General features: G+C 33.9%; 1 protein-coding gene across 1 annotated transcript; it reads left to right on the top strand.

The window, feature by feature from the left end:
• The first annotated feature begins 3,172 nt into the window (after positions 1-3,172).
• LOC129798502 (ras GTPase-activating protein-binding protein 2) lies at positions 3,173-24,333 on the top strand. The gene is made up of 4 exons (XM_055841687.1): positions 3,173-3,308; positions 14,649-15,497; positions 18,873-19,556; positions 23,718-24,333. Exons 2-4 carry the CDS (start codon positions 14,673-14,675, stop codon positions 24,099-24,101), a joined length of 1,893 nt encoding a protein of 630 aa, XP_055697662.1. The 5' UTR covers positions 3,173-3,308; positions 14,649-14,672; the 3' UTR covers positions 24,102-24,333.
• The last annotated feature ends 1,724 nt before the right edge of the window (positions 24,334-26,057 follow it).

The raw sequence follows: 26,057 nt of genomic DNA on the forward strand, positions 1-26,057 counted from the left end.
CTAGATTTTATATGCATTTATAGACATCTAGTCGAATTACAGCTTTCTGCCTCCTTTTAGAAAGGAGTTATAAGGTAAAATAGTCTTATTTTGTATGGGGGCTACCAGAAGGGGTGATGGACGAAGAGTTTGGGCAGTATGGTTAAAAAGTCTTCTTTAAGCATTGTTACCATGCTGTATTTTAACTTCCTATCTTTTCTCAGAAAGGAGTTATAAAGTGAAATGCTCTCGTTTTATATGAGGGCTACCAGAAAGGGGGACAGAGGAGGGAGATATTATACATAGTTTAAAAGTCTTCCCTAAGCTTTGTTCCCTTGTCGAATTTCAGCTTTCTACCTCCTCTTAGAAAGGAGTTATAAGGTAAAGTGCCCTCATTTTGTATGGGGGCTATCAGAATGGAGGGTGGGGGGAGGGGGTGGTATGCATGGATAAAAACTTTAAGTCATACAGTGACCCTATACCGAATTTCATCAAGATCACTTTAGTCGTTCTTGCGTAATTCGTTGTCAAAACAGCGATTTATCGAAAGGATAAAGGCATTTTTACAAGGACTCCCAGCGTTTATGGTCCTGGGTCCCGGCAATTTTTCAATCTTATATCAGTACTTACAAAATGCGCCTAATCTCGTTTGTGGCGATTCCGGGACCAGCGCCCATATAGTTTTGACCATTCTCCTTTTGAGCCATCATTAATTTGTAAGTGAATAATATTATGGCAAAAACAAAAAAATAGAAACTCGAACTACAAAAAAACACACAAGATGCTAGATTTTTTGAGTATAAAACAGTGAAGAAACTTTTCTAAATTTATTCGATCTTTTTATAGATCTTACTTCTTTAAAAAATGTACATGATAAACGATCATAAAAATTACGCTTCTAAAAGAAACGTGTAAATTTATTTTAACTTACATTTTTAATTTAAAAAATTAGTATCTCAAAAGAAAATTTGGATCAAAAACAAAAATAAGCAACAGAAAATTAAAATTTTTAAGCAAATTCATTAAAAAGAAATCGCTTGTGGGTATGCAATTTTTTTTTTATGCATAATACCATTTTGTACGTTTTTTTTCGTTCCCGAAAATTTGCATAATGCCCATAGCACAATAACTTTTGTTTAGTAAACATGTTTTTGACATTTCAATGAGAGTGACTGAGATCTACATCTAGACACCTCATACACTCCTAGGGGGAACTGGGGCAGTAGTAAACTGGGGTAGTTGTAAACACTGTGATTTTTTTCATTAATTTTAAGACTCCAGAGGATAAAACCCATAAGCATTCATAGATACCATGGGGATGTATGTCCACAGATAAATTGGTCAATAAAATCCTAGTACTTTAAAAATAAAAATCATTTTTCCCGAAAATGTTGATATTTCGATTATTTTGGTCATTTGGATTTCCACCTAGAAATTGAGAACTGTGTAAAATAATCGAAATGTAGCAATACCAGTTCCTTCCTACATCTTTTAGGATTATATTTATACATTTACTAGAGAAATTGAGATTCTCATTATTTCAAAAGAATTAATAATTGGTCAGAAAACAGCATTTGGGGTAGATGTAAACAGGCAATTTCAATTTCACAAAATGAGTAGGTAAAAGAGCGGGAAATTGACCTTCATGCGAAATATCTATAATTCGTAGATTACGAAAAAAATTGGTGGCACTGTGTTCAATAAAAAGTCACATGATGTCAAAATATGGGGAAAATCCATTGAAAAATGTCTTTGAAAAGCATGCTTTTAGTTTTTTTGCTATTTTAATCATTCTTTGTAGAAAGTGTCGTGATTTTTTGAAAAATATACAGTCTTTATATATCTCTGAAGTAATTAAAATTATTGAAAGTGGTGCAAAGTTAATTTGAAGGGTGGAAAAAAGGGTGTTTACATCCTCCCCAGAAAGTGTTTACTTCTACCCCAGGTATTTTGTGAAAAGAGAAAAATGCACAGTGACACAAATTTTATTTTTATGGAAAACTCAATTGTTTTCCAGCGTCCGCATTACCCGCAATGAATTGCCTATACCCAAGGGTAAAACATGAGCTAAGAAATATTTTCCAAAAAATCACGGTGTCCTTGGAAAATCACCTCAAATTCGCATCTATCGAAAATGGTTACATGTGCCCCAGTCTCCCCTACAGAAAATTTTGAAAACATGTTTACAAACAAAAGCTATTGTGCTTTGGGCATATTCCTGGGACCCCTGGGACTGAGTATATTTACTAATAATAAAAATATTCCTAAAAATCATTCCTTATTCTCAAACTTTTGCCTAAACACACGACTTTTTTGGTCCAGAGGGTATAGAATTTATGAATTAATTTAATAAAATATTCTACTTTCGTATTAAATTTATCAATGATCTAGTAAAAATATAAAATAAATACCCCTTTATATCAAAATTTCACATTTTAATTGATTTTCTATCGAGGGCCCACTGTAATAATATTTATTTCTTGTAATATCATGAAACTTAAGTTTACTTTTCTTGCTACAATAAAAACCAATAATTACCAAAACTGACCATTTGTGATCATCATCATTTTCACAACCGCTTATCCCTATTGGGGTCGAGGGTCGAGGGCCTATGACGTCCAATTTAGCAGCCCACGCTTGTCGATTCTCCGCCACTTCAGGAAGATGTTCGGGTTCGATCCCAAGGCGTTCCAAGGCAAGATTCTGAATTTGATTCTGCCACCTTGTCCTAGGTCTGTCTCGAGGTGGATGCCTCCTCACAATGGTTTGCGTAGGTTTTCTGGGATCTAAATCACCATTTGTGATTTAAATTGCAATTTCTTTCTCTGATAGAATATTTTAGCATTTTCTAAGTATATTATTTTATTAAAAAAAACCAAGTGTTTCTAGCACAAATTGGTTTTAATTCTAGCAAGAAAAATAACTTATAATCTTGAAGATTTTTACAAGAAATATACTCTTAAGAAATATTCTAACTATAAAGTTTAAGCTAGTTTTCTTGTACGATAATAACTAAAATTGTATAACAAAAAATCATTTTTATTTACTAAAAATACTAAAATTTCTATCTTCTTCATCAGAACTGCAATCTAAATCCTCAACGGTAAGTTTCAATATTCAAAAATTGCGCCACAGTAAAATTCCCTTTCGTTAAAAGAAATATCCCAGTAATTTTTCAACGAAATAAAAATTTCCCCGAAGTGTGCCTCACTTCACATTGCTCCATTGTCAAATTTTCCTGCGTCCGAGCTTTTCTCTCAAAATAATTAAAATAATTAACTTGTTGTAATACAAATAAGTGATATTTTAGAATTAATCAAAATTAGCAGGTAATTGTTACTGAGTGATTGTGTTTGTGGGGGTGTGGAGGCTCTCAGAGGGCCCCAAAAAGTCCCAACAAAAGTGCTTTGAGTGTGCTCGAAGGGAAGAGAGAGAGCTTCCGACGATGCCATATTTAACCTTACATTTTCTCACCCATTTTTTGCCACTTTCCCCACCAATTTACCATCCAAATCCCTATCCAGATGCCTCCTTGAGGTCCTGGGAAAGTGCTTCACTGGGTATTTAGGGGAACAAAGGGCTTTCTGGGCAGTTTTTGGGGGACTAAACCACCCTTCCCGAAGGTCTCCCTCATCGTGTGATAGTGACAGTGGCTTTGCAGACGCCATGAGAGTACCGCGAATGGGCCATGCGTTTTTTTCTCTATCCCCTTTTTTGCGACATCCTCTCAGAACGATAAGCTTCCTTGAAGTGCTCTTCCGGGAGCAAAAACATCCCATTAGGTCTTGGTTTTGGGTTTTTTCACTGTGAATCTGACATAAAGAATGCCTCTTGGGGTCAGGAGCGCCCCAAATGTGACACTATTGATCGAAGATTTTGGGATTTCTCGACGCAATTTGTTGTCTCAGGCATCCTTTGTTCCCCATTTACTTTTTTATTGCGACTTTCGGGCTTTTTCTTTTCTTTTGAGGCCTCAGCGGATGTGTCCCTGAAGCTACTACAAGATTTTCAGAAACTGCCCCAATTCTAGAGATAAGGGTGGGTCTTTTTTTATTTCATTTCACAGAGATTTATTATTCCCAAGAGACTTCCAGACCCTTTTACTTCTTCTACTTGTCTCAATTGAATTATCTTGAATCCTAATTCGACTGAAATAGATTTCCTTCCTGATAATTTGAGGATATTTACAATCCCAGAGAGATTCTCAAACCACAATGAACAATGGATTGAAGCATCCAGGAAATCCTTTTATCCTCACCTTCGCAATACTTTCCAGGAATTTCCGGAACCTCGATTAAATTTCCATAGAAACTTTTCTGGGTCAGGATGTGACCTATTTTAATTGATTTCTAACCATTTGAATTTTATTGGGGACGGATATCACGCAATTGTCGATTGTAAAATCTTGGAGAATCTTAGTATTTCAGGAATTACCATTTAGTAGGGCTTTATTCTGCAAAATCGGAATTAAAGCAAAATTAAAGATTTGGTATTCTACAAACAAGATTACAAGTTAATCTGTTAAATTTCTTTGTCTTTAAAGATTTTGTATTCTGAAAACCAGATTTTTAACTTTTAAATTTAATAATTAAGTTACTCGATTTATTAGATGCATTGTAGTATTCCAATTGCCAGACAAAGGATTCTGCCAAATTCTGATACCAAATTTGGCTTTCGAACAGACTTTACTAACCTTACGACTTGTTGAATAATTCAGAACTAAAGATGTAATTCCGTTTCAACAAAAATAAATAAAATTTATTTCCCTCAGAATTAATGCAAACAGGGTCCTCTCAACATTTCATTTTTCCATACGTTTTTGCATAGAGGCATTGAAGACAATTGGCAAGTTTTTTCCTAAAGAGCATTCACTTATCAGTTTTATATATTTCGAAATCGTGCACTAAAAGCTATCTAAAAATACATATTTCATAATGCTCGCCGAAATAATACAAGAACTACGAGCAAATTTGTTTAAGTCGCGGTGCAATATCTGCTAAATTTTTACAATGAAAAGTGAAAAATATCTTCATTTTTTATTAGGCTTGATGGGCCCCTGATGCAAGCGTCCCAAAAGGAAAGCATCCGAGATTTCTTAGAAAGGGGATCAGAAGGGGAATTCCGTAACACTATGACAATGTCAAGACATATTCTCGTGGTAAAATTCGGGATCAGTACAACATTAAAGCCCAGTGAGCATCTAATGGCCACTACAAGAAGCTCCATTAAGCCCTTAGTAATTGATATAAATCGAATTTAAAATTTGTCATATGACATTGTCATACTGCTACAGGTAGGGGATTCTAAAACAGTGTGAGAATGTCATATGACAAATTTAAGAATTTTTATTTTGTAAATTCGGAAAAATGAATTAAAAATCCGATTCATATAAGGTGCTAAAAGCTTCATAGAGCTCCTTGCAATGGCTATGCGATGCCCAACTGGCCTTTAATGTTGTCCTGTTCCCAAATTTATCACGAAAATTTGTCATGACATTGTCATATCGTTCACTGGTAAAAATAAAAGGATCAAATTGATCCTTTTGCAAAGGATGGATCAAATTAACATATTCTATTATGAAAAATGTGCATTCAGAATTCGAAATTTGATCCATCTTTTGCAAAAGGATCAAATTTGGATCAATTTGATCCTTTTATTTTTACCAGTGTTACAGAATTTCCCTGCAGGGACGAGATATGAACCTTTAACACATTCTTTTCTTTCAAATAGATCCTCTTTTGGTTTGCAAAGGCACTCGTCTTTGTAAGTCCGCGTTTAGTCTCTAACTGGCTAACTAACTCGATTTCGTCCGATTCTTGGTTGGTACTTTTTATTAGCGTGGCTACGGTCCAGAGTAGGAATTCTGTAAGTGAAGTAATCGCTTCACCTAGTATTTTGAGTTAATTTATTTGTGAAACTTTGCTAATATTGATTTTTAACGCATTTTTACAGCTATTCTAGCATTCTTTTCGGTTAAATAGTACATTTATCTGTTTTTTCCAAGGTAGTGAATCTATCACTTACTTGGTGAATCGATCACTTCACTTACCGAATCCTTACCCATGGTAGGGATTCTCTAACTGTTGTGAATGAATGTTGTCAGAAACAGGATAATGTAACTATTTAACCGAAAAGAATTTTAGAATAGGTCTGAAAATGCGTTAAAGCAATAAATGTTTTTTCTTTTGTTTTTAACAAAGTCTCACAAATAAATAAATTCAAAATACAAATGAAGCGATCACTTCACTTACAGAATACCTACACAGGGGTTTCAAAGGAAAGCGGTCATGCCATTACGTTATCCCATTAAAACACACAATTGTAGGCCATCTTCACTTAACTCTTTCCGGACGGCAGCATATGCTGCAAGCCAATTTCACAATTTTTTAATCAAAAATATCTAAGCTCAGGAATTAATTGAGGTCCTACAAAAAATATCTTACATTTGGACATCCTTATAGTTTGTAATCATCCACAAGAATACGATTTTTATCAGTTCTGAATAATTAAAAAACATTATTTTTCACAGAACATTCATATGCTGCTTTGGGTACTCAGAGTCCCAAAAGAGACGAAAGAGTTAATGCACCTCAGTAGTAATAAAATTGATTTTTCCATAAAAATTACATATCGGTTATACATAAATTCATTACCGGTTCATAACCAACCCCCTGGCAAGTTGTCCTTTTTATATGGAGCTATTTTAAGCCAATTCCTAAATTGATCTCGGACTCAGCTCACAGTGCTCCGAGGAAAAAAATTATTTAAACAAAAATTTTGTATATTTATCCCTTCATACGGAAAGGTATCTTATATAATACAGAAAAACTTCTCACTTTTTAAATATTTAGCATAACGATCACGAGTGCAAAAAAATCCCATATAAATTTAAATCGATGTATGAGAAAGTGGCTTCAAATTTTAAGCAACTTTTCAGGGGGTGGTTCATAACCGATTGGAACCGATTCAGTCTTGTCAGAAATTCCAAGACCTTTCTAATAAGCCCAAAACTGACACTATTCGGATGAGAATTCGCTCTCTAGAGCTTTTTTAATCTCTGACCTTAGATTTCCTAAAGCTTTTAATAGTAACGAAATTTATCTAAATAAATTGATAGATTTATTGTCATTAATGCTCAATCTCATTGATGCTGCACTGAGAGAAATCCGAAAAAGTTAAAATAACATTCCGGAAATGTTAATTTTAACCTTCATTATTGATCCGAATTCGGTGTAAATATTACCGTTTTTAGGTGTATTAGGGGTTAAATTAACCCTTTTTCATGTTAATTTTACCCTTGAAAATGTGTTAAATTAACATTAAAAAATGTTGATATATTTTTACATCTAAAAAGTGTTAAAGTTATGAAGAAAAAAAGTTAATCGCACCCTCTTTTTTTCTCAGTGTGTCATTAATTGGAAACCTTATACTCATTTTCTTCTAGCATAAAACTGCTCAAATCATATTTATCTTGTAGAACACAATCCCTTAAAATTGACGATAGTATTTCGTCCCGCTGTAGCCGATCGGTCACAAAGTTTCAGAGTAACAGGAAAATTCATGGAATTTATCTTCTATTTTTCCGCGTGAGTTTCCGTGGAAATAAACGCTAATATTCCGCTTGGAATTCTGCGGAGTTATCGTTTTTTTTTCGCGTAGATTTCCTTGAAAAGAATCCGAGGTATTTTCAGTGGAATTCCCGTGGCCATTGGCTAATGCCTCTTTTTATACGATTAATTCAGGGTGCGGTATTTGAACTTCCTTTTTTTCTATATACGTTAATGATATCTCCTCAACTTTAGTTAATCATAGTTTCCACTTATATGCTGACGACTTACATATTTATCTTTTTGGAGATAACCAGGTTCCTCAAAACTGTTTTATTGGTGCAAATAACATTGTGAATTCCGTTTCACTGTGGGCATCTTCTAACGATTTTCTTCTTAACCTGTAGAAGTCACAGGTTTTGATTGTGTCAAGTAATCGGCGTCATCCTTCCCTAATTCCCATTTTCAGGAATCTTGGAATAATTTTCAGTGATTCCATGACATGGGACGATCACAATTCTTACATTTGTAAGAGAGTGAACTTCTCACTTTTCACCCTTCGTAGACATCGTTTCTACACTCCTCAGAGTGTCCGGCTTCTATTAGTGCGAGCTCTGCTTATTCCTTTATTTTTCCTTTATTTATTTTTTAAAAAAATAAATAAAATTAAGAAATTGGCTTCAACTTTGAAGGCCACTCGCCGGGGATTTGTCTAAAACATATCCAAAAGTGAAAAATATTGCTCGAAGCATTTTCATACAATTCCAAAAAAGCCTGGTTTTGGAAGGGGTAGGTGAGGGACATGTTAACAATCTTTGGGTTGACTTATGAGCGGTGGGGTCCCGAAGGTCCCAAGACGCCTATCTCTTACCGTTTGGCCTCTAGACAAACAGCGTGACGACATTTCTCAGAAATCGTCTGAGACGCGAAGATTTGTTGAGAAGGGTAATCTCTGAGGAAGGTACAAATTTGAGAAATTCGAGGGATTATGTGTACTGCACTGTCTGGAGATCGAGCAGTATTTTTTTTATAATATTATAAAAGAAAGGCTTATAAAATATTTTTAACGGCAGATGTAAGTTATTTTGTAAGAATGTGACTAACCTCAGTAAAGTAGAACCCAATTTTGATTGAATATCGATTTTGTCTTGAGTTTTCGTTTAATACACGCCAGATTGTACAAGAATCTGCCAAGAAAACAAGAATATGTTATTCTGCAATGAAACATAATGTCACAAGTAAAAATCAATATTTACTACATATACAAGATTATGTCAGCATTATACAGGTTTCTTGCCCAGATCTTGTATATGCATTTCTAAATCGGCTGACTTCGGGTGCAAATCGGGTCGATAGAAGCTTCATTTTTTGCGACGCTGACAACAAAATCTTTTTAAAGCAAAAATTTGTCATTTTGTGGCGTGAATTAGGAAAAGTTCTTCAGAAAAATGAAAGAAGGAAGTGACGAAGAACTCAGGGAGTTTTGTGAGAAGCTCGATTTACCTGAAGCCTACGCTTTCTTGTTGAGTAAGTATGTTTGTGAAGACATAACCTAACATTTTCATTTTACATGTTTTTTTACTTAATTTTTAATTACAGACCAAGAAATGAATATGGAAAGAGTCGCAAAAATGACTCCTGAAGACAACAGACTCATTTTTCCAACAGTTGGTCTCCAGATTGCTTTTAGAAGTGGCTGGGAAAAGTATTATGGACGAGACATGAATATGCGTCCCGGACATTCCGGAACGGGAATGGCTGCAACGCTTCCCGTCGCCTCAAGTCATGAAAGAGGCCTTCAGACCCTCAAATTGGTTGATATTTTAGCGTGCAATGAAGGCAGAAGGCTTAAGACAATTTATCGAAACAAAGGAGGATTTGTGAAAAGCAATAAACAAGATTTAGTGGCTCTTATTCTTCAATCTGCAAAAGATAGAGAGCTTCCACTAACATCTCGTGTTATCGATAGGCTTACAGAGGAAATTCATGAAGTTTTTCCCAAAGAAGAGAAGGTATATTCAAATATTCCTTTTAATGGTTTTCTTTTTATTCCTTAGTCTCGTAATCTTTATAAAAAACATTAAATTATTGCAGGAATACTACTACAAAGTCAGTAGAGTCGGAAAGAAGAAGCACTATGGAGGCACTTTGTATTTTGCTTATCACAACAGTATTAGGAAGGCGAAAGGGCACGGAAAACGCAAGAGGACAAACAGTCATGATGATGAACCTCAAGAAGCCACAGCAACCACAGAAATCAAAACAGAACCAGATGATGAATTTTATGAGTAAAGCTAATTCATTAATTAAACAAGATTTTGGCAAGATTTGATTTTCTTTTGTTTTCATATAAAACGAGTCTTTTGACTAAACTTCTACAAGATCTTGAATGAATTTTGAGAGATTCAGTTCTAACAAGATTTTACAAGACAGGAACAAGTGATTTATTCAGAGAATTCAAAGGTTTAGAAGGAAAGGGAATCTGGGCAAAATTTAATCATTGCCCCTCTACCAAAATTTTAAATCTTCGAAACTTACTAAAATTATTATAAAAATTTGTCAGAGAAGTTAAAGGAGAATGGGCAAATTAACTTTCCCCGCTTAAGAGACTTTTATACTTTTTATAGGACTCAAAGAATATTTTCTAGAACAATTTATCTCTTTATATTCCCTGTAATTTTCCTCACACATCTACAATAATATCCTTTAATTACACGAAAAAAAATCGCATGTCACGACATTCCTCCTCCCAGCGAGCACAGTTAGCAGAATAAAATAGGATTTTCAGCATTTTTTTGCTGAATCGGTCTGCTGGCCAATCAGCAGCTCTCGAACAAAAAGTGCTAAGCAAATACATAAAAATGGCACTGTTTAGCGCTCGCAGTGGATGATGGCAGAACTAAATACTGCCGGTAGATGGCACCAGGAAGCATTTAGCAGCAAATTTTCTCTTTCATTTTTTTTCTTTTTCTCTCAAAATGTCAAAATGGACTTGGAATTTCCCCTGAAATTATTTATCAATTTGGGGATATTATAATCACGATTTTTATTACTTATATTATTATAGGAATTATGCTGCGGTATGCTGCCTATAGAGAATGGTCAAATAAGAGTATTAAACATACTCCCGACTAAAAATGTTGCATTTTTTAGTGAATTGCGTCATTATTTTCCCGAGAAAAAAAAATATTTTTTTCTGAGCAAATATTCAGTCGGGGGTTATAAAATTATTCATTATTTATGAAAAATATGTTTTTTCTTTTGCAAAAAGCATATTTTCCTCAATCTTCGCAATTAAATATTGGCATCTTTCCTGGAACAGCCATTGATGTATTATGCTCACAGTCGGTCACAACTATTGTAATTGATCTTGAAACAGGATTTTTCTACTTTTTTAACTTTTTTATGGTAAATAACTTTATTGATGCATTTAAAAAAATCTTTTTAAAAGTTGTGACTCCCCCACTTAACTCTTTCGCCTCTTTTGGGACTCTGAGTACACAAAGCAGCATATGAATACTTTGTGGAAAACAATGTTTTTTTTTTTTTAATTATTCAGAACTGATAAAAATCCTATTCTTGTGAATGATTACAAACTATAAGGATGTCTAAATGTAAAATAGTTTTTTGTAGGACCTCAATTAATTTCTGAGCAAAGATATTTTTGATTTAAAAAAAAAAGTGAAATTGACTTACAGTATATGCTGCGGTCCGGAAAGAGTTAATGAGTTCAATAATGCCTTTAAAAATACTACAAAAAAATTTCTATGGATACTACAAAATAAAATATAATTGTTTTATCACAATTTAAGTTGAAAAATTTACATAAAAGCGTTTTTGTTTGTTGCGGCAAATGCGGAAAATATATTTTTTTATGTTATAAAATGTTTTATATTTTACAAGTGAAATAAATGTATGATCCGTGCACGATGCGTATGCATAATGTATATGCTGCACTTTTCTATTTATAAATTTTCTAAAGCGCATTTTTACGCAAAAAACTACTTTTATTATCGTGGTAAAATAAGAAACCAACAATTATCGTTTTTTTAATACTGTACGTATTCTTTTTTAAATGAAAAATTTATTCAATTTGATGATTCATTTTTTAAATTAAAATGATATGCATTTATATTTTTTAGAAGAGAGTTTTTAAATAGCTTTAAAGTCAGGAAAATATGCTAATTTGTTGGAAATCATTTCAAATAATTTTGAGTAGACTATGTATACCATTAAATAAAAATGATAGAGGCTCTAAATTCTATATGTTCTTGATCTTCTTGGTATTTCCATGAGGTTCCGAAGTTTTTTCAATATTTCTCGAATTTAGAATTCATTAAATATCAAAATATCTTGAGAATTCCCAAGAATTTCTTGGGTTATTAATTTTGTAAAATCACAGCGGACAAGAATTCTTGGCAATGCAATTTTAATTTAGGTGTAGTATATTTTTTTATAAATGAATTCACAATATATTTTGATAAAATTAGACAAAAAAAATTAAATTTATTGGTCGGAAAAGGTTTAAGAATACATATTATTCAAAATATATTATAAATATGATTTTTTAAAATTTTTGTGAATCTTAAATTTTTTGCTTTATTTTTTAATGTCAAATGTGGTTATTGTAAGAATCATAAAATTGTAATAATGGAAAAGGTTAACCTTAGCTTCTACTCAACTCAGCAAAGACAAAAACCAAGTGCATTAAAGTCTCTCACTCGATTGGGGAAAAAGAATAACTTTGACTAATTGCCACTGCGATCGCTAGTGTAACTTCGAGGTCAGCAGAGCTCAGCTGAAAAAATATATGTTTTCAGCTGATTTGAAAAAGCTTAGCATTTGGTGCTCGCTGGGAGCGAATATATTAATTTGAAAAAAAACTAAGATTACTAAAGATCAGTCGAAAAATGTATACCGGTATTCTGAAACTTTGAATAAGTTTAAAGCAAAAGTAATATCCCAAGTAACAAATTAGGGTAGAGTCAGCCCTTTTGGCCATGTAAGCACTTTTGGCCACCTAAAGTAAAATCATATTGTAAGGCAATTATGAGTTTATTTAGAACAGAAAAATGGGTCTTATTTCGTGACCTCTAATCTAACGAATTAGAAAACCATATTTAATTTTGTATCGACTTGATTAATTCTAAGTTATTGAAAGAAATTCTCGACAAGGTAAACAATCTCTAAAAAAAAACATGGGATTCTTAAGAAATTTGTTAATGTTAAGAGAAATTGTTTTGCATTAATTCATATTTTTTATGAAAATATTTGATGTTATTCAATGAAAGTCCATTTCTTAATTAACTAAATTTTATTGTGATATCATCCTTAATAAGATTTTCTAACAAATTAAATGAAAATCGGATGTGGCTAAAAGAGCTTACTTTTTTCGGCTGTGTAAGTACTTCTGGCCATTCATTTTCCCATACATTTTACACATGGCGCACCTCGCAGATTTCAGTAAAAACTATCGTGACTTGTGACTGATTTTTACATCAAATAGAAAATGTGCAAAAAGTCGTTAAAAATACTCTAATAATCACATAAAATTGGAGTGAGAGAGAGTGAGTTAAAAGTGAGGAGCATGAAGCTCCGAGTCCTGGGCTCCTGAGAGCGAATAAAGGGGTTATTCCAGGGCCCAGGATAACAAATTCACTTTTAATTAAACATTGGATTTAAAATACTTTTTTCACAAGGAAAAAACAATAAATGTTTTCAATCAACCAACTGTCATTAGCGAAAATATCACTGATAGAAAATTTTTAGTGAAGAACCCAGCTGGCACAAGATTGAAATGAGTCGATTACAGTCAAGCGTGCTAATCCGGGCACTCACTTCATCTCCTCAAATTCAAGTGTTCTAACTCATATTTTGGTCGATTTTCAGTTACTGCCATAGTGGTACTATATTAACCCAATACTATCGGAAAATTCATAAAATTTTTCCCAAAAACCATTTGTTTTTCTAATATGATTAAATGAAATTATTCTATGTGCATGAATTCACTAAATTTTTCTGTGAAATTGTTCTATGTGACGATTCATGCACTTACGTTGTGAAAAGGGCAAAAATAATAAGCACTTTAATATAGGTTTTAAGGAACCGGAGAAGGGTCAATGTGATCGCTAAAATACATCATAAGCTTTTGATAATGGTAAAGGAGGTCAAAATCATCAAATCGGTCGATGAATAAAAAAGTAAGATGTCCAAAAAAAAAGTTTCTTCTACAAATTATACCCTTTGAGTTCCTCTAACGAACAGTCCAAGTGCGAGAATTGTGGGTCACTCCTGGTCCCAGCAGTAGATGGTCAAAAGTGACGCTGCAAAAAGTGTCTTCTTCGACATAAATGGTTCTGGATGACCATGATTTACCCATAGCCAATTACATATACCAGATTCTAAAAGCTAATGAACCAAGCTTTCCAACAATAGTTCACTCATCCAATTATATTCATCAGGAGCTGAGATATACCACTCCAAACTTTCGACCTCTTCTACTGACAGAATATATGAACTCATCCAATATTAGTTGCTTCGAAGATTTGAACAAAAAAAACAAAAACGATTTTGAGGTGTCAAGAATGTGGATCAAGTTCACAAAGTATTAAATTGCTTTTCTCGTGAATTAACTTATTTTGAGTTAGAACACTTGCATTTTCAGGAGACGACAGATTTAATGGATAAAAATATTATTTTTACTTTTTCTCAAATTTGAATAGTGACTATATTACGGAAATAAAAATAAAAGTATAGTTTTAAGTGGATTAGTCATAAAAGATCCAGATAGCGAAGCGCCCAGATTAGCACACTTGACTGTAGTTTCATAAAATGCATTTTTCACTAAAATATCCAATAAATTTTGGGAATTCTCTTGGATTATTTATATTTAAATAAAGATTATAAAAATTACAAGCACATGAAAACTTGGAGTGGCCAATAGTACTTACTCCACCCTAGGTCCCTTTAAGTCAGATTAGGGGAAAAGTGGCACTAGCGCTAATATATTTTTGTCCATCCTCCTTTATTTTTTATCATTTCATTCAAATCACTTTCTTTTAGAGAAAATTTTTATGTTTTATGCATTTAGAATTTTTTGTAATTGTCCTCTTAAAAATGTAGCAACACATCAGTAACATAACGGCAATGGTCATGGACGCATCTCCATCTCCCCAATCTGTTGGACGTGAGTTTGTGCGCCAATACTACACGCTCCTGAACAAGGCGCCGAACCATCTGCATCGCTTCTACAATCACCAATCGAGCTTCGTGCATGGCGGTCTTGAGCCCAATAATCGCGAGACGACCCTGGTGATTGGACAGAAGCAGATCCATAATCGTATCCAGCAGCTCAATTTCCGCGACTGCCACGCCAAGATCAGCCAGGTGGACAGTCAGGCGACCCTGGGGAATGGCGTTGTGGTTCAGGTGACTGGAGAATTGTCCAATGATGGTCAACCGATGCGACGTTTCACGCAGACTTTTGTCCTGGCCGCCGAGACACCCAAGAAGTACTATGTTCACAATGACATCTTTCGCTACCAGGACGTTTATTCTGACGACGAGGCAGATGCCGATAGTGAACGTTCTGAGAATGATGCCGATGCCGATGGGACAACTGTGGCGGGTGGAGTTGAGGAACCAGCTGCTGGGGCTGCTATTCAGCAACCACAACCGCCCATTTACTATCCTCTGGTCCAACAGGGTGGCACTTCGGGACTGCAGCAAATCACGCAAACGGTCCAGATGAATGGAGTGGTACACGATGAGGGATTGCTCCAGAGTCTCCCGTCGGCCACTCTCCTGCCCGTGTCACCAACGTCGGGAACCGTTGCAGGAACACCTTTGGTGGCTCCAACTGCCAATACGGGCGTTCTGCCACTGGATCCGACTGTGGCTCAAGGAACAATGCCTCTGACTCCGAATACCGGCAAGGACACCAACACCATCCAGTTGCCCACTGTCGCTGAGGTGAGTTTCACATTGTGCCATTGAATTCTTTCAGTTTTCCTAACTAGAGCCCCGCATACCCGACCCGACCCGCGATTCTAGAATTCTAGGATTTTTTAAAAACATTTTTTTAAATGTTTTTTTTTTATATATTAAACTTTGGCGAAGTTTACAGAAACATAGAAAAAAGATATGATAATCAAAGAACAATTTATATGATCGAAAGAGTATATGAACTTGAAACAGTAATAAAGTGGTCTGACGAAGACAAATAACAATTACACTAGATCCAGGAATTACGCACCTGACGGGATTATGCTATTATGCTCATACAATTAAGCATGTTTGCCTACCATTGGAAATCAATTTGTGAATTTATTTTTGATTTGAAACAGTTTATACTTATTTTTTTAGGAAACTTTGTTTTATTAAGGTAAAATTTTTGAATATTCTAACAATTTTTTGAAGAACTCCGGGCAAAAACCAAAAAATCCTTTCTATAAATTCAACTCTTTTAGACTTAATCAAATGCAATCACCTCTAGGTGCATAATGTCATTTTCCTCGATTTTTTTCGTGCGCAATAATGTGCATGTTCCCGGGATAAAGATTGCAAGATAATAAGTAAGACTTCTACCCCAAGACTATGTTTTCTGAAATTTAATAACGCGACAATAGTATTATAAATTTTTAAACTTTTTTAGGAGTATCATTTATTAAATATGTCCTTGAAAAATTTTCTCATAAAAATAAACTCCAATTTACTATTGGTCTAAAGAAGAATTATTGTGAACAAGAATTATTAGAAAAACTGATTAGGGGAAAGGCTCATAATTTTGGACAGTTTCTTATTTTGGACACTTTGAGGATAAAATTGGACACTAAAAATAAATTGATTAAAATGATGGATTTTTATTTCAATATTTGTTCTATTTGAAAGCTTTTAACACTAAATACGTTAAATTTTGAATATGATTTAAGTTGAAATTTCTTTGTTGAAAATTCAGTGTGAGCAATTGCTTACGAGAAATATGACAGAACTTCGTGTTTACTTCAGTTCTTATTTAGCTGTGGTGAAGTACTACAATGTTTCTTCGCTTTTTTTTTGAGTGATATTATTGAATATTCATTGAAAATTGTATTGATTCACGTTAGTGGTGATTTGCACATTTGACCTGAATTGAGATTTGCCTTGTGAATTAGATTTTTCGCGTGAAAATGGGAAATTTTTTAAGACATTCACCAGTGAGGTGATGGTTCTTATTTTGGACAGGTGTTTTTCTCACGAAATTTTGTGAAGTTTTAGCTTTTGTGATGACTAGGTTGGACAAATGCTTAGAGAAATAAAGGAACATCATCTCTACGAACGATATGTAGTGAGAAAAGCCTTGAAAGGCTCCCGGAAAGGCCAGGGAATGAGCGAATCCGCACGTACCTGGAGTACCGAAGTCAACTCACTTTAATGAATGATATGGAAAGTTTCCGGGCTTCTTTTCACATTCTACGTTTTCCTTACATGAACAGGAAGAGGACTTGGTAAGATTGGTTCATTAAATGAAGAAAAAGGGGCATCCTGTTGAAGCGGATTAGCTATCCAAATATACAGCCAAGTTGTCCAAATTAATAACCAAGTTGTCCAAAATAAGAGTCAAATTCACCTCTACATAATAATTCATTTTTAAACGTATTAAAACTAATTTTAGTAAAAATAAGACGATAAATAGCTTGCCAAGTTTCTAAATAATGCTTTTGAAAAGAGAGTAACAAAAAAAATCAATTAACTATTGGAAATATCGCACTTCAAACTTGGAACATCGATGCTTATAAGCAGACTGGGCAAAATTATGAGCCCTTACCCTATTATTTAATTAAAAATTTGATTCACTGACAAATATTATGTAAGTAGATTAGCTATTGTATAGTCCACTAATATCTAACAATCCACATTGACCAATACTCACATTTTTTTATCAAATTCAATCATTAAGCGGTTAAAATTGTGCTGAAAACTCACAAAGCCCAATCATAAAACTACTCCGATTGCGCTTAAAATCACGCACAGCTGAATCACCAAACGGTTAAGAATACTTTTAAAATCTCGCACAGCTCAATCATAAAACGGTAAATGCGCTTAAAATCACGCACAGCTGAATCATAAAAAGGTTAAGAATGCGCTTTTTTATGCGCATTCCTAAGCGTTTTATGTATGAGCTGTGCGTGATTTTAAGCGCATTTACCGTTTTATGATTGAGCTGTGCGAGATTTTAAGCGTAGCCTTAACCATTTGGTAATTCAGCTGCGCGTGATTTTAAGCGCAATCTTAACTGTTTTATGATTAAGCTGTAATCTGAGTGGTTTTACAATTGAGCTGTGCGTGTTTTTAAGCGCAATCCTAACCCTTTTGTGATTAAACTATGTGTATTTATAAACACAATCTTAACCGTTTTATGATTAAGGTATCCGTGTTTTTAGTCCGTTGTTTACTATCTTAAGTTTAATCGAGTCGTTTTGTGCACCATCTGTAACAGCGCAATTTCAATGGCTTTACATTTGTCCTGTATTGTGCACGAGTTTACTATAACAAATTTTAGAGCGGTTTATGCTGAAGTATTGCGAGGGCTGAACACTTAAGTATTTTAATGCGGCTAAGACCGTTTAACGCAATATCTTAATCGTTTTACATTAATTGAGTGTGAGTTTTATCGACGCTTTATAGCAAAAATTGAATAATAATTTTAAGATTTAAAATAAAAATAAAAAATATCCCATGCGTGCTTATACAATATAGGATATGTTTGATTTTTATTCTGAGCTTTGAATTACTATAATTTCGTGTATTTTGCAACATATTGTTGCACTTATATGACGACTTTTCTTGATCTTGGAGTACTCTTAGTAAAAACAGCAATAAATAGAAATTTCTCAAATTGGTATTTCCGAAAATAAAGAAATAACAATATTATTTTAACACAATAGCCGTACTCACTATGGCGCTGTTATCTTGTAATATCGTTATCTCGTTATCTCGTTATGTTCTCGTAATGTATTTTATAATTGAAAAATTATAACAAGATAACAGATTACGGAGATTACGAGATAACAACGCCATAGTGAGTACGGCTAATATTCTACTTCAAAATGTTATGGTTTTATTGTGTTTTTAATTGGTTATAAATCGATTATCGATGACATTAAATTATTAATAGTTCTAGAATTACTTATTCGATTTTGATTTTTTCGGGTTAATATCGTTTGACACGGGTAAATTTATATATTTCTTGCGGGTCGGGTCGGGTACGGGTGAAATCCATTGCGGATGCGGGTTGAAAGAAACCCAAAAAAGCGACCCGTACATGGCTCTATTCCTGACTTCCATTTTGGCTGGAATCTTTTCCAGGTGAGCGCCATCGAAGCGGCCGAAAAGGCTAAAGCGGTGGCTGCTGCAGCTGCAGCGGCAGCAGAGGAACCGGTCAAGGATCAGGGTAAGGATGATGCAAAGGACGACATGACGCCACGAGTTATGCAAACTGAGACGACCTACGCGAATCTGGTGAAGTCCGGTGGAGGTCCCCCGGGTGGTCTTTCCTTCGCCTCGGCTATGGCTCACGCTGGTGCCGGTGGTGGTCCTCATGGGCCCCTGGGCGGAGTTCCTCAGCCCAGTGTTCCCGTGAACCTCCAGCGACATGTTACGTCACCGCCTCCGGGAAAGTATGACGGCAGCAACAGTGGTGGGGGCTACAGGGGCAGTGGGGAGCGTGATATGGGTCCAGGGGGTGGAATGGGAGGACTGCCACAGCGTCAGGGTGGAAATGTACCACCGAGACCGCTGCGTGAAAGGAGGAGCAGCAATACGAATCAGGGCTCGTATTCAGACATGCAGCAGCTCTTCCTCGGCAATATTCCCCATCAGGCCACTGAAGAGGATCTAAGGCCGCTGTTTGCCAAGTACGGTCAAGTACTGGAACTTCGGATTCTCAGTAAGACCAACACACCCAAGATCATCGGAAGGGCTCCGCCTCCAAATTATGGCTTCATCACCTTTTCTGACCCAGACGCCGCCACAAATTGCCACAACGAGAATGTAAGTGAAGTTTTAATTTTGCAGTTTTCTCCCCTTAACCTCAAAAAACCTTCAAACTTTGAACACATTTTTCTCCGAATCTTTTTGGTGCAATTTTATAATTTTTTGCAGTTCTGTAGGTTAGAGGGAAATGTTGAAGGAAAGTAATGTAGGCTCTTTCTGGGTTTAGTCAAACTGTAATTATATCAATTCAAAGTTTATGACCTTTAACAAACCATATTTTCGGTTCTTTCCGATATTTCCGGTTATTTTTAATATTTTAGATTAAAAAAAAATCACAAAATATAGTAAGGTGCGGTAACTGGATCGTTTTCCGAAGAGTGCTACTTAAACGCTTGTTTTTGAACTGATGAAATTCTTTTTTAATTCTTCTAAATCCATAGAATTATTCACTGTTTCATTCAGAAACATAATATAAAAAAAAAATTATCAAAAATTGTAAAGAAAATTTATAAAATAATGATAATACTGAAATAAGGTAGCGTTCACTAAGTGGATCGCCTTTTCGCTAATTGGGTCATATGGTCTTTTAATTGGATCACTCAATTTACAAGCATATTAAAATGAGAAAATAATTATTTATTACATTTTTAAAATTTTTATTGCGTTGTGAACGGCAATCATTTGTGTAATATCAGTTTTATAAACAACCATTGGTGGAACAAGTTCTACCTAAATTTCTACCTCTAAGTGAGGTTATTTCTCCAGCGATTTAATCTGTATTCCGTCTAATATATTGCAGGAATAGAGCATACAGCACTTTGGAATAATGTAAAAGGCTGTAGTTTCGCGAATTCCGTAATAGATTTATTAAATTTAAATATATCTCAACTCTTTTTAAGTCTTAACAGGGGGAACTTGAGGGTAATTATAGGAATTTACACAGGACACTGGTTAAATTCACATCTTGCAATGTTGCTTCAAACTTCCGCTAGGGGCGCTATTTTTAAAAAGAAGATTTTTCAATTTTCTAAGTTACATAATTCAAAAATTCCTTTGTGCATCAAGCTGAAATTTTAGTATGTTGTAGCCGCTGATTATACCTATCAAACAAAAAAATACTTAAGTCGATCCATAACCCCTGACCCGAGCTATAAGGGATCAAAGTTCGAAAATTGATCGGCATCTATCTCCGGTTCTAATTAATATTTTGAGCTAAATTTTGGTGTTTTGGTTTCATCTCGATGAGCACTTTTGAGTGCTGATGATTGAGGGCTCAAACGAAAGATCTCACAAAATGCTACAACTTTCTAGTACATTTGAACTTCGTGGGACCAATACCAGAGGCGCTACAGCCGAAAAACCAATTTCAATATCACATAACCTCAATTATCTCGACACGTGCTTAACCAATCTTGATGATTACTTCGACATAATTGTAGAGGATATTTATGTCTATATTTCGTCCATACATCATTTTTCGATCAGGCAATGCGATCTGTCCGATTTTGTCGTTTAAGTGTGAAAACATTGATTTTTCCCATAATCAGATGTCAATTTGACTGCCTCTACTCCACCAAGACACTTAAAATAGGGTTTTAAATGAAAAGTCTCACAAAATACAACAATTCTTTGATATAGTTGAAGTTCATCAAATGAACACTTGGGGCGCTCTGGGCGAAAAAACGAGTTCAGAAACAAACAACCTCGATTATCTCGGCTTCTGATTAATCGATGAGATCAAGTTCTACGGCAAAATTATAGACAAGAGAACATTCTGGTCTACATTTCACCCATATATCTTTTTTCTGTCACTCCATCCAAATCCTTGATATTTTGGTTTTAATATAAAATTTGTAAAATTTCACGAATTTGATTCAAGATAACTGAATGGCGTCCCCCAACTTCAGCTCTAAATCGAATTTGCATACATTTCGAGTTAGCTCACATTAAGAATCTCACCTACATAAGCCGGTTAGGATTATCTGTCCCTTTTTAATGCAAATTGATTTTTTTATTCCATCTTAAATATTGTTGCCTGGAACCTAGTAAACAGTTTGTCGTTTTTATTCTCTTTAAAATCATTCTTAATACATTTTAAAATGAATAAAAATGTTGACATAGCTTTGGTGTCCTATTTCGGCCAGCTTCATTCTTATAGTTCTTTGCCCTTCCGAAATTCTTCCAATGCCTTTTTCACATAATCTAATTTAACGAAGCTACATTTTTTGTTATTCTTTTTTGAATTGTATAATCTCCAAAAGATGCAAAAACAAAAAATTCAAAAACAAAAAACAAAACAAAGTGGCCGAAATTGCAAGCTGGCCGGAATTTTGTACACTTACCCTAATTCCAAACTTTCATACGAGGGCTTATGCAAATGCTCTTAAAACAGTTTTATTTTGAAGAGCCGAACTACTTTAGAAATACGTCCTAGTGTTCTAGAGCGATTTCATTTCGAACTCGAAAAATTCTATATAGATTTTTCTCTAACGAACTTCAAGGGAAATAATTCCTTATTAAGCGTTTAGTAGGCATTTACAGTGCCGAACAAAATTGTACCAATGTTTCAAAATTCTCTATAAAGGATTTAATATCTCTAGATCTAATTTATATTTTAACTGAAACTTTTTTTTCTTAGAGAGCTTTGTTATAAAGCTACAAATTGTGCCTTATTAGAATTTTTTTAGGAGAAGGACTAATATTTTTTTAGAGTCTTTTAAAAAAAGGATGCATTGGTACAATTTTGTCACTTGTACCCAAACGCTACTTTTTGTTCTAAGATTTTATTTTATGAACTATTTACGTAAAAAGTAATTTAATATAATGACTTCCGGCTGTTTTAAATGCATTTTCCATGAACACTTCCGGAATTTTTTTTACTAACAACTTAAGTAAATGGTATATTTGAGTAAAATACGCTCTTATATGAAAAAGTGTGTCAATAACGGATTTTTGTCCAACAAAATGGCTGCAAAACATGACGTAGGCCATATCACAGAGATGAGGCTACGTATCTAGGCGTGATCCAGTGGCAGGACTATCAAATCCAGACTCCAATCACAGTTTATTACCATTTATTGCTGTATTTGGTTGACAAAATCGCGTTCGGCGAGGTCTAAACTGTTGGCTAGCCTTTCAAACTAATCAAAATCGATATCCTAAGCAACATCAGCTTCAGGGCATAATAACTGAATCATAAAATACTTGGCTGAATGGCCGGTAAAGCAGGGAAAGAGAACGAAATGCAAAAGAAACTAAAACAGTTTTCAACTAATTTTACAATTCCTAAATTAAACCGACATTTCTTAAGAATTTTCAATATTTTTTCGATCCCAGTTGGTTATTTTATATATTTCTGCGCTTATTTCCATGGTCATACAGCCCTAATCGTCCGATTTTGCTATTAAACTTTATGATACTAAATCAGTTCGTAAAATCTTTATAAATAATTTCGCTGCTTTTTTGCCTATACAGAGTATATAGGCTATTCCGTCGGGTAATTCATGGCTTAGTTATCATACCCTGAAGCTGATGTTGCTTAGGATATCGATTTTGATTAGTTTGAAGGGCTAACTAATAGTTTAGACCTCGCCGAACGCGATTTTTTGCGCCCAAATACAAAAATAAATGGTAATAAACTGTGATTGGAGTCCGGATTTGATAGTCTTACCACTGGATCACGTCTAGATACGTAGTCTGATCTCTGTGATATGGCCTACGTCATGTTTTGCAGCCATTTTGTTAGACAAAAATCCGTTATTGACACACTTTTTCATATAAGAGCGTATTTTACTCAAATATACCATTTACTTAAGTTGTTAGTAAAAAAAATTCCGGAAGTGTTCATGGAAAATGCATTTAAAACAGCCGGAAGTCATTATATTAAATTACTTTTTACGTAAATAGTTCATAAAATAAAATCTTAGAACAAAAAGTAGCGTTTGGGTACAAGTGACAAAATTGTACCAATGCATCCTTTTTTTAAAAGGCTCTAAAAAAATATTAGTCCTTCTCCTAAAAAATTCTAATAAGGCACAATTTGTAGCTTTATAACAAAGCTCTCTAAGAAAAAAAAGTTTCAGTTAAAATATAAATTAGATCTAGAGATATTAAATCCTTTATAGAGAATTTTGAAACATTGGTACAATTTTGTCCGGCACTGTACTTTTCAAGAGCAGCCTTTTTATGTGCAATTTTTTTTTTCTTTTAATCGTGTAGAACGTCGTCTATCAGGACGGTTCTCCGGATGGCCAGAAGCTCAATATCGAGCTGAAGAAGACGAAGCCCCGTGGGGAACTTGGGGGCAGCGGAGATCGCGACAGGCGCGTTATGGGCGGCGGAGGAATGGGATCTGGCAATGGGACACGATCAAGTATGAACAGTGGTGGACCGGGTGGTCTCGGAGGTGGCAACAACCTCAGGGGCTCCAATAATCCCATGATGCGCCCAGGAGGAAATCGCAGCCTCGGGAGCAACAGTGGAATGCGTGGAAACAGCTTCAATCGCTCTGACCGAATGCCGATGGGTCGAGGTGGTGACCAGGATCGTTCCTCAGCACCTTTGGGCAGTTCTGGAGGAAACTCCACCTATGGAAGGCGCTAAGGAGAGTGGTGAGACAGAGAGAGAGAGAGGGAGAAAGACGAAGGGAGAGTGAGTGAGCAAGAGGAAGAAAGATGCCCCGTGAGAAATCTTTTTCTTAATTTAATGAGCAACAAAAAAAAGAGAAAAAAACAATTGAGAGAAAAGTAGCAGGAACTGGTGAGAGAAAATTTGATGAGAAATCAAGAGACAGAGGTAGAAGTAAAAAAAAAAGAAAATTAAAAAGAAAAAAAAACACGAGAGACTGGAAATAGCGTGAAAAAAATCAGCAAACATTTTTTTCAACATTTTTTTTTAAAGAAGTATTTTGCAAAATTTTTGTGGAGAATAATTTTTGAAGAAAAAAAAATTCTGGACAGAGCTCCTCATCTCTTTGGCTTTCCAGTTAAATTATTTAGTTCCTCTTTTTTTCTTTCTTTTGAACAATAACAAGAAAAAAAACACAGAAAAACTCTTAAAAATTTGTTTTTTTTTTACATTTTTTAAAAATAATAAGAACTATTTTGCGTCCCTTTTTTTTAGAAAAGTGTACTGAAAATTTGCACATAAATTTTCTGTGCTGTAAGGTTTTTTTTTTTTAAAAGAGAAAAAAAACAGAACTTCAAAAAAAAGTAATGTACTTTAGTGAGAAAAAAATTGCGAGTGAGGAGCACAAAAGTTTTTTTTTAAGTTACTTTACTATCTGTTTTGTTATAAACAATATTTTCCTTCCTATTTTTTTTAAGTGTAACAAGTGAAAAAGAGAAATAAAAAAAACGTGAAAAAATATAAAATACAAGAAAAAATTCACTGAAATAATCTTTATAATTTATAATTAATTATAATGTAAAAAAAACTATAGTTCTTTTAATTTATAATTTAGATAATTTGATATAGAATAATAAAAAGGATTTAAAAAACAAGCAACATAAATTTAATAAAAGGAGGATATTTTACGTTATTCTATGAATTATGAATTATTGATAAAAGAAAAAGCAAGAACAACAAAAAAAGTAGTATCGATTAATAAGTTAGATTATTTTTGTTTTTTCTTCCTCACCGACTAATGTTTTTTTTTCTTTTTCTCTTTTCAGTTTTTTTTTATAGGAAACTTAAGCAAAAAAAAAAGCTGAAAAACAGATTTAGAAATGAGAGATTGATTTTTTAAATAAAAGAAAAATGAAGGAAAGTAATACCACTAAATTCTAGGAAAAAAAATGAGAGAATAATTAATAAAACTTATGAAATAAAACAATCTTTTATACAATTCGCGAATTTCAGCATATTTCTAAATGTCTTTATTTGTGTAATTTTTAGGTAGATATTTTTTTATTAAATAAATTTCTCATCGCGGATTGTTCAAGAAAAACAAATTACTTTTATTTTTTATTATTTTTTTTTTCAGCAATAAACTTCTCTAACTGAAACTAACATTTCTTGCTAACAAAAACAAATAATTGACGTTGAATTGAAAGACTTGTGTAGTAACAAAATTTCACCCTTAAAAAAATCCCTTCTTAATTTTTTTTTCGAATTGTAGAGCTGGATCTTTACAAGGACAAAAAAAAGCAAAATGAATTTGTAAAAAAAAAAGAAGCCACAAAAAAATGGAACAAAGATTCAGAAAATAATTTTTCTTTTTCCTAAAATTAAAAAAAAAAAACATGTGGACAAAAAAATTGGCATAATTGGTCGAAATATGTGTATAATTGTGTTGTGATAGTGGAATATTTAAAAAAAAAAAAAGAGAACACAGAAAAATTAAAGAAAATTGTAGATTTTAATGAATCCACCCAAAAAAAAATGCACAAAAAGAATTCCTCAGCAAAATCTTGAAGGTTCTCATCCAAGTCAACTCGACATTTCTCTCAAAAGATAAAAAAATAATATTAAAATAATTGAGAGCAAAATTATAGTGGAATTTTTTATACAGGAAAAAAAGTATAAGAATTTTTGCATTAAAGATATTGACTAACTATA

Source organism: Phlebotomus papatasi, chromosome 1, assembly GCF_024763615.1.
Source record: "Phlebotomus papatasi isolate M1 chromosome 1, Ppap_2.1, whole genome shotgun sequence".
Taxonomy (NCBI): Eukaryota; Metazoa; Arthropoda; class Insecta; order Diptera; family Psychodidae; genus Phlebotomus; species Phlebotomus papatasi.